We start from the raw sequence: 15,856 nt of genomic DNA, 5'->3' as shown, positions 1-15,856 counted from the left end.
GACAATATCACTTTATCATCCACCTCACCAATTGATATATCCGAGCAAGGTAATAATATGGTGAGTGTGATTAGTAAGTATTCAATCCCTCCTTTGGACTTTAACAACACTTATGATGAAATTTCTAATCTACTTGTGTTGTTAACTCTTGTATATTATCTAAGTGCAAAAATGGCTATTCATCATGATGATATGGTTACTTGTTTTCGTAGCGATGCATCTATTTCCACTAGTACTTGTGAGGCTAATTTTTTTGAAGAAAATAGAAGTCTATGAGAGACAAAGCCTAGGTGGAGAAGCATCCACCTCTCTAAGATGCATCTCCTCATTCCGACACCCATATGAGCCTTATGGCTAAAGGTAAAAAGAAACCAGTAAGTGAGGATGGTAGTGATAGTGCTATTGACGAACTTGAGTTTGATCATTTGAGCAAAAAGGTTATGTCTAAAATGATAAAGCTCATGATGGCCATGTAAGGCTTAGAAGATAGTCTTGAGAGGCACGAGGAATTCCTCATCAAGAAAATTGAGGAACTTAAAGATTTAAATGTTAAATATGAAGAACTTTAAGAATCTCATAATTCTTTATCTAATATTTATGGAGATCTTAAAGTTAAGCATATTTCTTTGCTTGATAAATTAAATATTATGCCTCTAGTGGATTTAGAAAAATCATATCATAAATGCAATATTTTTATCTAAGGACAAATCCACTATTTCTTCTGTTGATGATGTCTGTATTACTAACTCTATTTCTCATATAGCATCCTTGGAGAAGGAAAATGTTAAGCTAAGGGCTCAAATTGAAAATCTAACTAGCAAGTATGTGAAACTACAAGACAATCATGATGAACTTTTGTGCATTTATGAAAATCTTGTAGCTTCTCATACCATACTAGAAATAGCTTATGAGGTAATGATCACAACGGTAAAATACTATAAACCTCATATAGATAATAGCACATATTCTTTGCATAATGTAGATTTAACTGGGTAGTCATAAAGGTAGTTTTTAGGTTTATCATAAAACATATCGTGGAGTATGAGCGATTAAGATGGAATTTGTCCCTTCTTGATAACGGGAGACCTTGATAACGGGAGAGATATCTCTGGGCTCCTCGAGATAGTTGGATTGAGAAAGTTTTTGGTCATGCCAATATGATTAAAGAGTTAATCATGATGAATCCACTACTTGATTGAGTGAATGGTCGATCTATCACATGGGTGGCACGTATCTCGCCTTGAGCTTGACTGGTATCATGAGGCGAAGGGATCAGTGTATGTGTATATCAAGGTTCAGCCAATATGATCTTTTATGTATACTCAGGAGTCAACATGTTCTGCTAGGGACCGCTATTGATTTTGGTTTGGAAAGGGTTTAGAGTCGTAGCCGTTTGTACATGAACCTAACGGGTCACACACTTGATGGGTTGGAACAAAACATGCGAATTGGATTCGTTATGGGTTTTGATTGGATTGTGATCCATGAGAAGTTAGAGTCCTAAAGGGTTTTCAACATGGGAGCCCATTGGCGAGCTCTATATAAGGAGAGGTGTGGGTAAGGCGTGCTGAGGTTGAGCTACTCTGAAACTCTACCCGCAGTCTTCCACATGATCTCCCAAAACTCTAGCTGCACGTGCGGTGCTAGCACATCAGCGCTCGTTATTTCTGCCCAGTACGTGTGGATACCATAGAGGCACTGTTGCTATTGTAGCGTTGATCTTCTCGGTCGATGAGCATGACCACCTGCTTGGAGTTGGTCGAGAAGCACGACTATCTACTCGGAATTGGTTGAGGAGCGTGACCACCTGCGCGGGGCTGTTCGCGGATCTAGTTGAGAAGCTGCTTGAGGAGTTTGATGCGCACGATGTTGGATCGGTCTACGCCAACTCTTCCTTTGCTGTACTGCACGTCGAGCAGTAACGATCTATGATCTCCTACTAGCATGATTTTCTGGGTGAATGCAGTAGAAATTTTTTGTTTTAGGCTAGCGTAGCCTGCCCGTTCCCAATAGTTAATGGTGGTCACATGACATCTAATTTTGATATGATCTAAGGTGTTGCCATTGGGCTGTTACGATGTGATATTGAGGATGGATTGTCTAGAGGATCACAGCCCGATAGCATAAGTTGTTGTCCTTTGAGCATTTGGGGAGATGGGTAACCTTGCGGGGTGATCAGGCAGAAGAAGTTAACCTCCAAGCTATCTCATCAGTAGAGTTGCAGTAGATGCTTGGTTGAGGGGTGGTCGCCAGTGTGGTGCATCTGTTTCTAAACGAAACGGAGCAAGAGGAGGACAGCTGCGACTAACTATGGTTGAATTGTTGTGGGAGTTTGAACACATGTTCTCTAAACCAAAGGGGTTGCCACCTCTGAGGTCATACGACCATGCTATTCCCTTGGTTCCTGGAGCTTGGTCTACCAACCTTTGTCTGTATTGTTACAGTCCTGCCCAGAAGAATGAGATTGGGAAGCAAGTGGCCTCTATGCTTGAATAAGGAGTGATTCAGCTTGGCCAAAGCCTTTTTGCATCTCTTGTTCTTTTGGTATAGAAAAAAGACGGACAGTGGAGGTTTTGTGTGGTCTATCAGAGACTAAACGAGATTACTATCTAGAACAGGTTCCCTCTTCCGGTGATTGATGAGTTGCTAGATGAGCTTGCGGGTGCCAAGGTATTCTTAAGTCTCGACATGCTTGCTGGGTATCACCAGTTTTGGATGGTACCTGATAATGAGCACAAGACTGCTTTCCGGACGCATCACAGGCATTACGAATTTAAGGTAATGGCCTACAGGCTTACTGGCTCTCCGACCACCTTTTAGAGTAGTATGAATCATATCTTGGCTCCTTTGCTACGTAAGGGTGTGCTGGTTTTCATTAACGACATATTGATCTATATTGCTTCATTGCATACACATGTGGGTTTCATGAGTCAGGTGTTTCAATTGTTGTCTGAGCATGAGCTGAAGCTTAAACGAACTAAGTGTTTCTTTGTCAAGAGTAGCATCTCTTACTTGGGTCATATCATCAATGAGAAGGGTGTGGGGACAAATGGTAAAAACATCCAGTCTGTTGTGAATTGGCCAACACCCAAGATAGTAAATGAATTAAGGGGATTTCTTGATTTGGCAGGCTATTATCAAAAATTCGTGAAGAATTTTGGAGTAATTTGTTGCCCACTCACTAAACTTCTAAGGAAGAACACCCCATTTGAATGGTCCAAAGATAGAGTAGCAACATTTCAAGAACTGAAAAAGGCATTGGTTCCTACCCAATCTTGGCCTTGTCGGATTTTAACAAGGCGTTCACAGTGGAAACGGATGCGTCCCCATGGAATTCCTGAGTAATGAACTGGGACCAAGAAACCATAGCCTGTCAACGTATGAAAAAGAAGGTTTAGCCATTCTGATGGTTGTGGAATAGTGGAGGCAATATCTGCAGGGAAGCGAATTTGTGAGAAAGATGGACCAAAGGAACTTAGTACACCTGGATGATCAACGGTTAGCTACTGCATGGCAATAGAAAATTATGATGAGGCTATTGGGTTTACAATTTAGGTTGATCTAAAAAAAGGGTCCGACAATAGTGACGTAGATGTTTTGTCCATACAATCTGAGCCGGAAGAGCCACAATTATTTGCAGTATCCAAAGCAGTGCAATGTTGATGGATGATATTTCCAAGGGCTATCATAAGACAAGGAAGCTCAAGAGTTAGTGGCTCAGCTTAGCGTATTAGGCACGTCCGGCAAAAACTTCACTCTTCAGAATGAGCTCTTGAGGTACAAAGGTAGGATATGGGTGGGTAACAATCCTAGCCTACAAACCACCATACTTACAGCTCTGCATAGCAGTCCCATAGGAGGTCATTCAGGTTATGAAGTCACTTATGCTCAGGTCAAGAAATTATTTGCTTGGTCGGGCCTAAAAAAGGGGGGTGAAGCAGTTTGTAACAGAATGTCATGTCTGTCTTCAGACAAAGACTAACATGCACAGTACCCCGGACTTCTCCAACCCCTGCCGGTGCCGAATCAAGCCTGGCAAATGGTGTCCCTAGACTTCATTGAAGGCCTTCCAGTTTCAAAGGGTTCAACTTTGTGCTAGTGGTGGTTGACAAATTTACAACATATGCTCATTTTTTGCCCCTTCGACATCCTTTCACTGCATTGCAGGTGGCTCAAGTATACCTTGACAACGTGTATAAGTTGTATGGTCTACCCACTGAGCTGATATTAGATCGACATAAATTCTTCACCGGTGCTTTGGGGAAGGAGATGTTTAGGTTGGTAGGCACCTAACTATGCATGAGCTTGGCCTATCATCCTCAGACGGACGGCCAGACGGAGAGGGTCAATCAATGCTTGGAAGGGTATCTTCGTTGCTTCGTGCACACATGTCTGAAGAAATGGACTGATTGGTTGGCGCTTGCTGAGTTTTGGTGATATGCCCCTTATATGAGGTTAGGTGTCCCGATCTTTTGATGATAAACACTCATCGGTTTGGTGAGATGACTTTGATGATCTGGTTACACTCATACAGCAATTGAGCACCTGGGAGATCACTAAACCAACTCCTGGAGGTTACTGGCCTTGCAGTAGACACGATCAGCTTGAACACGAATTTCTTACCCCTGCAAGCAACTGAAGAACAAGCAAGAATAAAGGCAATCTAAAATTGCAAATCTAGATGAAGAGCAATGTATTGATAAATGTAGAGTTCTGCAAAGTAGTCAATCTAGTTGGTCCTAAGACACAAGTAGAAACAATGTTGTTTGGCCCTAGGCGAAAACAATGCTTAAAAAAACTCAAACTATTTTGGTCACAGCTAGCCGCTTGTGCAAGCCCCTCTAGACGCTACAAAACAAACTAGGAAACAAAATTCAACTCTAATTCTATCTGTTACAATATTGACTCATTTTGAGGTTTCCAAATCGCTCACGAGGAATCTGTTGATGGGGTTGGATCTACTGGAAAGATCACAACGTAATCTTTCCAACCTGTGGCTAAACACTTTCATTGGATTCCGTATGACAGAGATATATATATTTTGTAGCACGGTTGTTTGTTGAATTCGAGACGAATTTAGAGTCCGAGTAGGAATTACCTTGGAACCCGACTAGCTTGTTCCTAGTCGGGATTCCATCCTTCCCACGAGTAGAAACTCGTCTTGAAGTCCGATAAGATCCAACATGCTCCCAACAAGCACCGACAATCCCCAACAAAGGATTAACTCAAGCTGTCTTCTCCTATATTTCTGCAGTGCATATATTCGCAGGTGTGATGTCCTCATCATTTGGTATAACACCACTCTCCACTCATGTTTGAAGTGTTCTCCATTTGAAGCTCTTTATGGGTATCCTCCTCAGCATTTTGGTTTGGATGAATCGAGCATGTGTGGGGTGCCGAAATTGGCATAATGGCTAAAGGACATAAACTTGCAAACCAATCTGTTAAAAATGCACCTGGACGTGCTAGGCAGAGGATGAAGAGTCAAGTTGACTAGCACCGCTCAGAGCGTTCTTTCCAAGTTGGAGATTGGGTGTATCTCAGAGTTCAGCCGTATGTGCAAACGTCGATCTCTAATTGAGCTAACAACAAACTGTCGTTCCGCTATTTTGGTCCGTTTCATGTGGAGGCACGCATCAGCGAGGTGGCTTACAAGCTTTCGTCTTTCTGACACTAGCAAGATACACCTGCTCGTGCACGTGTCCCAACTGAAGAATGGCGTGCCACCGTCTACATCAGTGCAGCCGATGTTGCCGGACTTCGCTGAAGATTCTGAAGAGGACCCGACAACACTGGAGTACATACTGCAACACCGGATGTATCAGAAGGGGGCCAATGCGTTGACTTAAGTCTTGGCGAAGTGGGTCGGCCTACCAGAAGCACTTGCTACGTGGAAAGATGAAGCCAAGATTCGCCATCGCTACCCGAAGCTGACGGCTTGGGGTCAAGCCATGGCGGGGAATGTCACCACCTCGGCGAGCCATGGCGGGAAGAAGGTCGGGAAGACAAGGAGCGGGCCTGGTGTGATGGATCGAGTAGCCTGAGATCGTCAGCCCAGCACACGTTACCCATCATCGATTTGGGCCCGTTGAGCCCATGTGTGTGGCGTTGAGTATTTAGCGTAGGTCTGCCTTGCTGGGGGGGGGGGGGGGGGTAAGAAACCTGCAGACAACTACTCTCTTCCTGTCCTAAGAAACTGAACTCGTCTTCCCTGCCACTATCTTTGTTCTCTGATCTTCCCATTCCTCTCCCCGATCGTCGATCCTCGCCGGGCCTGTGACACATACCACGGCGGCACGGCTCGGATATCGCCTGCCACCCCACGGCTCGCCTGCCGTCCGGCGTGAGAAAGTACTCAGGGAATAGGGAGTTGGCTGCACGTCCCTTGACGTCAATTTCACGTATATATAGCCGGCAACAACCGTGCCGGACTTCCATATTTGTTAACAGGGCGCACTTCCGTTACGCAACCCAGCCGAAGGTTTTCCCCCAGGCCTTCCACCAAACCCAGCCCACTCCCCGGCCGTGCGGAACTCTAAGCAAACCGTCCGTCCCATGGCACGAACGATGCCACCGGAGTCGCGCGCGCGCGGGTGCACCGCTGCAGCTGCGCCGTGGCAGCCTGGCAGGATCGTCGGTTTGCCTCCGTTTTGTTAACCTGGCACGGGCCAGAACGGAACAACGAACGAACGGAAAGCGATTCCTTCCTTGGCCGCTTCCCCTCAGCCCACGCGGCCACGCCTACCCATCATGTCATCATGGTCCGCCGGCCGGCCACCAAAAGTAAACTGGTGGTAGTGGTGGTGGCATTGATCAGTTCACTGAGCCACTGACCCTTTCCGCAGCTGAAAACTCTCGCGCACACAAGTTTCCCGCACCTCCACTCCGGCCACTGACATCTCGGCACAGAGCTTTCTTAGCCCCGCATGTCATGAGTCCGACTCTCAACCAAGGAGTGGGCTAGGCATCTACTCTAATTCGGAGTACCAGCAGGCATGGCTACAGAGACACCTGTCTGTCGTCAACCCGGATCACATTCCCGTCTCTCTCCACGGAGCAAAAGCGGCTACAAAGATCCACACCGCACTCGCATCTCATTCCGTTCGGTTGCGGAGCGTTTGCTGTGCACGGACATACTACACAGTAACAACGTATACGTGTACACACTAGTACAGCGCCCAACCACCCCCGCCTCCCCCGAACCCCTCATCCCATCATCACTCGCTCCCTCGCCCGCCCCCACCCTCCCTCCCGCCTCCGCCCGCCCGCCCGTCATGGTCTCGCTCGCCGGCTCCCAGATGCCCTCGCCCTCGCCCGGGCAGAGCCCCTGCTCGTCGGCGCGGCCGCAGCGCCGTCCGGGCCATTCCATGCGCACCATCCGCTCAGCGCTGCTGCTGCCGGATTCCTCCCCGGGGTCCCCGGGTGGCGCCGGCGACGCGGGGGGTGCCGACTCGGACATTGAGAACCTCACCGACTCCGTCATCGACTTCCACCTCAGCGAGCTGGCGGCCACCGCGGGGCCCGCGCACCCGGCTGCCGTCGCCAAGTCGTCCTCTGCCATCAACGCGGCGGCCACGGAGCTGCTCGAGCTGTCGCGGGACTTCTCCGACTACTCGAGCTTCAACTCGGACATATCAGGGGAGCTCGAGCGGCTCGCGGCGGCGGCGGTGGCGACGCCGGCCAGATCCGACGCCGCGCCGGATACGGGCGCCGCCGTGGATCTGAACGACCCGGAGCCGATGGATCTGTCGGTGGACGCGGCGCCGCTCGAGCGCGTGGAGCCGTTCGTGCTGGCGTGCGTGCAGGCGCTGGGCCCGGACGCCGCGCCGGACGCGCGGCGCACGGCGGCGGCGAGGATACGGCTTCTGGCGAAGCACCGGTCGGACATCCGCGAGCTGATCGGCGTGTCGGGCGCCATCCCGGCCCTGGTGCCGCTGCTGCGGAGCACTGACCCCGTGGCGCAGGAGAGCGCGGTCACGGCGCTGCTCAACCTCTCGCTGGAGGAGCGGAACCGGTCAGCCATCACGGTGGCGGGGGCCATCAAGCCGCTCGTGTACGCGCTGCGGACGGGCACCGCGGCGGCCAAGCAGAACGCCGCGTGCGCGTTGCTCAGCCTCTCGGGCATCGAGGAGAACCGCGCCACCATCGGGGCCTCCGGCGCCATCCCGCCGCTCGTCGCGCTGCTCTCCGCGGGCTCCACCCGGGGCAAGAAGGACGCGCTCACCACGCTCTACCGGCTCTGCTCCGCGCGCCGTAACAAGGAGCGCGCGGTGAGCGCCGGTGCCGTCGTGCCGCTCGTGCACCTCATCGGCGAGCGCGGCAGTGGGACGTCGGAGAAGGCAATGGTGGTCCTCGGGAGCCTTGCCGGCATCGCTGAGGGCCGTGACGCTGTGGTGGAGGCTGGCGGGATCCCTGCGTTGGTTGAGGCAATCGAGGACGGCCCTGCCAAGGAGAAGGAGTTCGCCGTGGTGGCGCTGCTGCAGCTGTGCTCCGACTGCCCCCATAACCGTGCGCTTCTTGTACGAGAGGGCGCCATCCCGCCGCTTGTCGCACTATCACAGTCCGGCTCTGCCCGTGCTAAGCACAAGGTACGCAACACCACATCACTTTCTTTAACTTTACTTACATTTTATGCACCGCCGTCATGTTGGAATCAGATTCGATTTGCTATTTTTTCAAATAACATAACAATGTGTAACTGGATCAATGTTGAATTGGTTTGAGGGTTTGATGTGACAAGTCATTTTGCCTGTCAGTTTACAAGTGATTGTACTAAAACATTATGCAACAAATTCATCAGTTAGAATTTAATTGAAGTATGTTTGACACCAAGTACTGAAAAGTACACTAAACCTAGACGAAGGAAAGTGAACTGTACATGTACTTGTGGTTTAGGTTTAGATTTCTACCTGTTCGTAGAAAATGCTCAGTGTTGCCCATGTATATATTAAAAGGCATATATATCAAGTCAGGTGACTCAGGTGTTGACCTCCAGGTTCTTTTCACATCGCGTAGATACGACTTGTTTATTTTTCACATTTCTCAAGTGCAGTCGAGGATCTGCTAAATCTTCTGAGTACAGCTGGTCAAAACTGCAGTACTTTTGATCCTAGTTTGGTCCTTCGACGAAACAACATATAAATTGAGGGATTCTTAATTTCTTGTCAAAACATTTGAGGTGTTCATTAAAATGAGAAGGCTCCAGATATCTTGTTGAAGGCCTAGCTTGGAACAAAACTCACCCTCGTGTGTCTGGATTACCATGCGCGTCCTGATTTGTTGAATCTGAAAAGTTCTTCCAAAATTGTGTAAATCGTTAATCACTAAGGTTTTGTTGTATGATTTGCAGGCTGAGACTTTGCTTGGTTACCTGCGCGAGCAGCGGCAAGGGGGTGGCTCTGGAGCTGGTCCATTGGCAGCTACTAGCTTGGCTAGGTAACGCAGGAGTTATGTGGTTGAAGCATGCTTCGCGTGTCTTGGACCTCGTTTGCTCCATTCTCTGGTTGAGTCTTGAGAATGGAGCAGCTCTGTAAGGAGGAGACGTGACGCGATGATCATCTGTAAATAACAGCTGGTTTTGGTTTGATGATGTGAATACAAATGTGGTTTGCGAGTGATGGATGGTTGGTAAGTTTGCTACTAACATCAGCTGAGAGGATGATTCAGGATTTCAAGGGATGTTAGCAGAGGATTAGGGTGGTAAGGTCGGTGATGTTGAATTGTAGCTGTGTACATGTTGTTATGGTGATAATTGGTGGTATGCTTGCTTGATCTGGTCAGGTATGAGGGGAATGTTGGAACGTCAACCATGTCTTTTTTGCTTGAGGTTTGGAGTCCGAATTCCCCTGTTCCCCTTTATCTATTGTGACTTATTTTTGCAAATATTTCGTGATTCCTTTTTGCTCTGCGTCGTTTCTTTCCAGTTGAATCTGAGGTGACGAACTGACGATGAATACCTCGAAGCTCATGTCGAGCATGCGGCAGCCGTGAATGTCATTTTTGTAACTTAGATGTCTGGACCTTCTAGGCCTTCTGCTCATGTATCTCGGGGATCCTCCTTAGTAACTGGGTCACTGACAGCTGAAAATATTCGAAGTTTGAGTACCATCTTGCACTGCTAAAATGGATGATGGAAATGATGTTCAGCAATGTGCTTGCCATGGTGGTAGCATACCATGAGAACTTCAATGCCTTACAGATTGACCTCACAGATTACAGATGGTGGTAGCATACCATGAGAACTTCAATACTCTTGACGGGATATGAATACCACCAGTGAGATATCCTGGTTAAGATATCAGCCGAAAATTTGTCTCGGCCGGCTGCCTTGAGCAGTGACTCCTTTTAACGACTGCTCTGGGCACGCTACTGGATCCTAGATGCAACACATGGACAAAAAATTAGTAAATTCTAGTTCAATCTCAAGAGCAAGGCTGAATCTTCTGCTGTTGATAGTTGCCAACTCCGTGTGAAAAGATAGGCACCTCCATTGCATTGCACAGTTCGGATAATCTCAAGTCACTGTCCTGGCTAGTTGGCCGAGACAGGAGCTGAGGACCCATGTCCCGATGCTCTGTTCCTTGGTCAATGATTGGTGCCGTTTAGGAGAGAAATTTGCTCCGTCATCTTGTTATAGCATCAGAATATGACCTGTCTGACGAAGCAGGAGGATATCAAATTAATTCGATGCTGATCCGTGGATGCAATCCAGTTGGACACTGCGTCATCAGGATATGACCTGTCTGACGAAGCAGGAGGCCTCTGCAGCTGACCTAGATGCCTCTGTTGTTGAGTACCAAGTGCTAGTACATGCCAGGGATGTGAAAACGGCGTCGATTCGGTCGATTTTCAACCATAGTGCAAAGATTTGACCAACCCGATCGAAATGACGAGAGGGACCAGGGGCGTTAACTGAACCCAGAAGCGAAATTTGCATATGATTTGTTCCTGTCTCTGTATATCGCGTATAACAAACAGCTCGCAACAGCGAGTCTGCAAATATTCAGCAATATCTTAAGGAGTGCAGTGTTGTATAACCGTTCCTGCTATAATCAAAACCAGATGCATGAACAGGCGCCGTCTGGACCGAGCAAACCATTTGGAGCTTGCTGCACCAACACTCAAATTAGACGGTCAGTGTTCTAAAAAATAAAAATGGATGGTCACCATATAGAAAATTTTCAAACTTGGTGAGCTATCCTACCGCCGACGGCGAAAAAAGATCGTACTCTACACACGAAGCCAAATGTGGGAGGCCGGGCCATTGATTCAACCAAGAAGCCAAATTTCCATCTGATTTGGCCCTGTCTCTGTATCTTGAGTGTGAAGTGTGAACAGCTTGCAACAGCAAGTCTTCAAATATTCAGCAATATCTTAAGAAGCGCAGTATCATGTTCATATACCACTCGTGCAAGAATAAAAAACGAGAGACGGGAACTAACTCCGTCTGAACAAAGACCATACTCGACGCAGCCGTTGTTGTCCGGCAACTTGCACTGTTCTTTTTCTACTGGATCCGTGCGTCCCCTTCGTTCGCTCGCTCGTGTCCCCATCCCGTTACAGACTGTACAGCACTCGTACGTGTGCGTGTGTGATTAGGCGAGGTCCGGGTGCAACACGAAACCTGAAGAACGACGTCCTGCCCTCAAGAACGAATTCTATTTCTGTACTTGAAAATCTCCGCAACCGTCGCCGTCGATCAACTGGGTCACCGGGACGTGCCAGCCTACTTTGTTCCGTGCAGTGAAGCCGAAAGCAAGCGAGGAGAGATGCAGCATGTGTTCCGGTGACGCAGGTGCCCATGCTGATTCTGGCCCGTAACGGCACGGCCATGTGCGCCGGCCGCGAGGAGAGATGCAGCCGTGCTGTACCATCACCGCACTGCGTGCGACAGCTTCTCTCTTCTTTGGAGCAAGCTACTGAAGCTAGTGCCTTGTGGAGTACTAGGGTGAGGGATATGTCGAAGGACCCGGTCGTGCAACCAAGAGATGGAACCACGAGTCCTCGCTTTTCAGGCAGAGGCAGATATGGTTCCGTAGAAGTGCCTTTCTCCTCCAGCAGTTGAACCCGTGACATAGATGTCTACACAGAGACAGCTTCAGAAAAGACATGCCTGTGCGTTCCAATTTCATGAACTACAATCCCGGTCCAATCAAGAATAAAGTGGCTACAAGCCAAACAAGCCCTTCTTCAGTTGCACTGTCAGCATTTGTTGTCACTCGACTATATCAAACTGTCAATCACGACGGCTCAAATCAAATGGTTGGGCATGGAGACTAGTACTACTAGCATATCACATAACGTATTTTACGATGACCACGGGAGAATTATCGTATTCGGTCACCCAGAGTTTTCTGTAATTTTAAAGGCTTATCTCTAAAAAAAAAATCTATGTATAAAAGAAAATACCCGCATCTAGGGTGTCTTATAAATAGAAAAGTTTATTTCTAAGAATGAGAAATAAGACTCACGAGTGAAAGAATATGAGGATTGATTAATATGATCGATGTATTGCATTACGTCTCTAAATATGGATGGTTTGGATATCAAGCAACTCGGAAGATAAGATAGAATCTAATCATATCTTATTATAATAATTAGATATTTGTGTATCACATTTCATATACTTTAATATTCTCACAGTCACGGCAGGAGCATCGCAAACAATGAGACTGCATAAGAAGACAAATGGCATCCCCTTACTCGAAACAGCATGATGCATATGCTATGACTAGAGAAACCGACGAGTTGCTCATGTAGATGGTAGCGTTTGTGCCTAATGTTGATGTAGCCGAGAGCGAGTGAGTAGTCGTAGTCGAGGATGTAGTGCGTGAGGTAGCTGTGATCGACGTAGCTGTAGTCGGGGTCGCCGTGGTCGAGGAAGTCACACATAAAGCCACGGACACAAGAAGGTGTCATGGTGATGGGCGCATGTAGGTCAAAGGGAAGAAGACGATGAAACAGATGAGCAATTGTCGAAGAAGAGGTTGATGCCGAAGTCGATGCAGTCGAGGCCGTTGAGAACGAGGCATGTACCAGGTTTGCCAGGCCTAGGAATGTATCGGGAATGAAGGCACATACCGGTGTTGCTAGGACCAGATGTGCGAAGGAAGGAAGGGTTCAATTTATCGACGATTACCGAACGAAATTTGCGGTTACCGACCATACCGGGTCGCACCGGTAATACAAACTATTCGGTAAACGAATTTGTATTAAAAAAATAAAAAAAATCAAAAACAATAAAAAAAATAAAATCTAAAAAATCTAGAGACAATTCTAATATCTTTTGTGAAAAAATTGAAAAATAATATCATTTGCATCATATTCTAAGGCATGAAGTTTGAAAAAAAAAGTTGAAACACGCAGCTCATTTATTAACTTATGTTAAGAAAAAATTTAACATATAAACACATATTTTTTATGTTTGACGTATCTTAAGAGGATCTTTAAAATTGGCTTCACTTCATTTAGAATTTTATTAATTTCTTCATAATTTTTACAAAGTTCACAAGCATAAAATAAATATGTTAATAAACAACATTGTAATTAAAATTTTCATATCTACCATTATTTTTCCTATATAAAGCATAGCATAAGTAAAGTAATAAAAGTAGTTTCACTAATTTTAAAGGTGTGATGTGTTAATTATGAATTAATCTAGTTACAACATATTTACATAATCCTGTATGTAACAATAACTATTTCATGAGTAAATCGGATCTAATCTAACCTAGGGCTAAAGTCGTCGAGTTCCTCCTACGCTAAGTTCCTGATGCATGCCTACAATAGCCTAGCAAAAAGAAAGAAGTCCTCCCGAGGGGTCTGGATCCCTGCCTTATATAGAGGTGATGTACCACCTCCTGTCTAACTGTAGTCGATAGAGAGTCACTTTCCTTATAGTCTAAGTAGATAGATATGTCCTGGGTACTAGTCTTCTCGAGTTGAGTAAACAATCGAGAATTTACTAGTGTACATCATCTGGATTCCGGGCATATCAGATATTGCGGATTCAGTTCCATAATATCCAGTGTTGTTAAGTATACACATGGTATATCCTATCCGTATATAGCATACTCTTTATATGTATATACCCTATAGTTAGATATTCGATACTTGCATTAATTATTCTTAGGATCACAAAGTATAAAGAGGTTTGTATATGAATCTAACCCTAAGAACTAGTGAATTGCTTCATGTTCCTACTGCTAAGATCTAGCCGAATGATGGATGATTCTGCCATGAATCTTCAATGGGTGCAAGTGTTCTATCCGACTAGACCCGCTTTAGGGTTCGCAACTTCAGAGATCTGAAGACATGAGTTACTTTTGTTGTATTGTTGTTGAAAAAGATTGTTTTGGACGTACCTCTCTTCCATCCTTTTATAGTAGAGAGTACTTGGACGTGACCTATTCAAACTACTCCGAACCTATTCTTTCTAGGTCGATAAACTCCGATCAAATATCAGGTAGCTTCTCTATTTGATATGATTATCTTGTCTATTATCTCTATACCTTAACTCTATGACAACCACAACTAGCACCCAAGATAAAAGTAGAATACGTACTATCGTCATATATTCTTTAAAGATATATATAATATTTATAAAATATATAATAATAATTATATATACTTGTCAGCATTCAAGCATTCACTGATCCAGATAACCCAATCCTTAGAAGAGTACGTGCCCGTGTTAAGTCATCGATCTCGCATCGTACGGTTGCACAGTGAGACAGATGCACAAGCTTTCCCTACACAGGATAAGAGAGATCGATGCTACATCGCCTTCACCCTACCTGCCAAACATGGCAGATTATTAGCCCTTAAAGTCACTGTAAAAGCATAGCGGCGGCTGAGCCGTATCTGCGTTGGACCTAACGGCGATTGCTTATCGAAGAAGAGTACTCGAAAGCTATGCAAGTCTCTTTTCCCTTCGTTGAGCAGAATATTTCCGGGCCATCAGACTCTTCTAAGTGGAAATTTAACAGGAGAGCAACAGCCGAGCGCGGCTTTCATTGGGCCAAGCCCAATTGATTGCTAATGCTTCTGCCTTCTATAAAGCTTGACCTTCGCTTCTGCCTTTTCTTTGAACACTATGCTGTAGATAACTTGTTTCACATTTCAGATTGTGATGTTTTTGAATAAACGATCGATACGCCAATGCCAGGTCGTAGCATCACATGGCCCACGGGTTAACATATGGATTACTGATTCACAACTTATATCATATTGTTGTCACGAGTGATTGTTACTTATCTGACATTCGAATTTTGAAACCTCAAAAATAAAAGAGTTACGAATTATTTTGGTTAGTTTTTCGAGCCTTGGTTGGGTTTTGGCTTCTAGATTCAGGAAATATTGCCAGTATCACTATAAATCTACAACCCGCTAAGCCATGCTAACCAGAATTTAAAGGTTTGTTTGTTTCAGCTGGTTTTTGGGTTTTTGCTGAAAGTTGCTTTTTAGCTTTTGACTTTCGGCTATTGGTTTTTACGAGAATTTTTTGGCTTCTCAGCACACCAAAAATCAAAAAAGCCTCTCTCGACCAGGTTCTTAGCTTTTAGTTAATTTCATCAGAAACTAGCTTTTCAGCTTTTTAAAAATTAGCTTTTTAGCTAAAAGCTAAAACAAACATGAGTAAAAATGGAGAATTCCATTTCCTATAGGAATGAGCATTGTTCATCCCTTTGGAATGGTGGATTTGAGCACAAGAAAATTGGAGGGAATTTTTCTTGATTGCCCATTTCATAGGAAAACCACAAGGAAAGAAACATTCACTTTGATCTCTTTTTTTCTTCCCTTTCGTAGGATGAGGCAAGGTGGAAGGAGATGCTGCGTTAGGTGGGGGGGGGGGATA

At 45.9% G+C, this 15,856-nt stretch overlaps 1 protein-coding gene across 1 annotated transcript; it reads left to right on the top strand.

Annotated features, from left to right (window-relative positions):
* The first annotated feature begins 6,980 nt into the window (after window positions 1-6,980).
* On the top strand, window positions 6,981-9,905 carry LOC133892744 (U-box domain-containing protein 4-like). Its single transcript, XM_062333686.1, has 2 exons — window positions 6,981-8,588; window positions 9,350-9,905. Exons 1-2 carry the CDS (start codon window positions 6,996-6,998, stop codon window positions 9,437-9,439), a joined length of 1,683 nt encoding a protein of 560 aa, XP_062189670.1. The 5' UTR covers window positions 6,981-6,995; the 3' UTR covers window positions 9,440-9,905.
* The last annotated feature ends 5,951 nt before the right edge of the window (window positions 9,906-15,856 follow it).

Source organism: Phragmites australis, chromosome 15, assembly GCF_958298935.1.
Source record: "Phragmites australis chromosome 15, lpPhrAust1.1, whole genome shotgun sequence".
Lineage (NCBI taxonomy): Eukaryota > Viridiplantae > Streptophyta > Magnoliopsida > Poales > Poaceae > Phragmites > Phragmites australis.
This window is presented reverse-complemented; position numbering and strand designations above follow the sequence as displayed.

Coding starts and splice junctions, on each gene's coding strand:
- LOC133892744 (XM_062333686.1), top strand. CDS start 6,996: ATGGCTACAGAGACACCTGTCTGTCGTCAACCCGGATCACATTCCCGT. Junction 8,589..9,349: donor CTGCCCGTGCTAAGCACAAG/GTACGCAACACC, acceptor TATGATTTGCAG/GCTGAGACTTTGCTTGGTTA.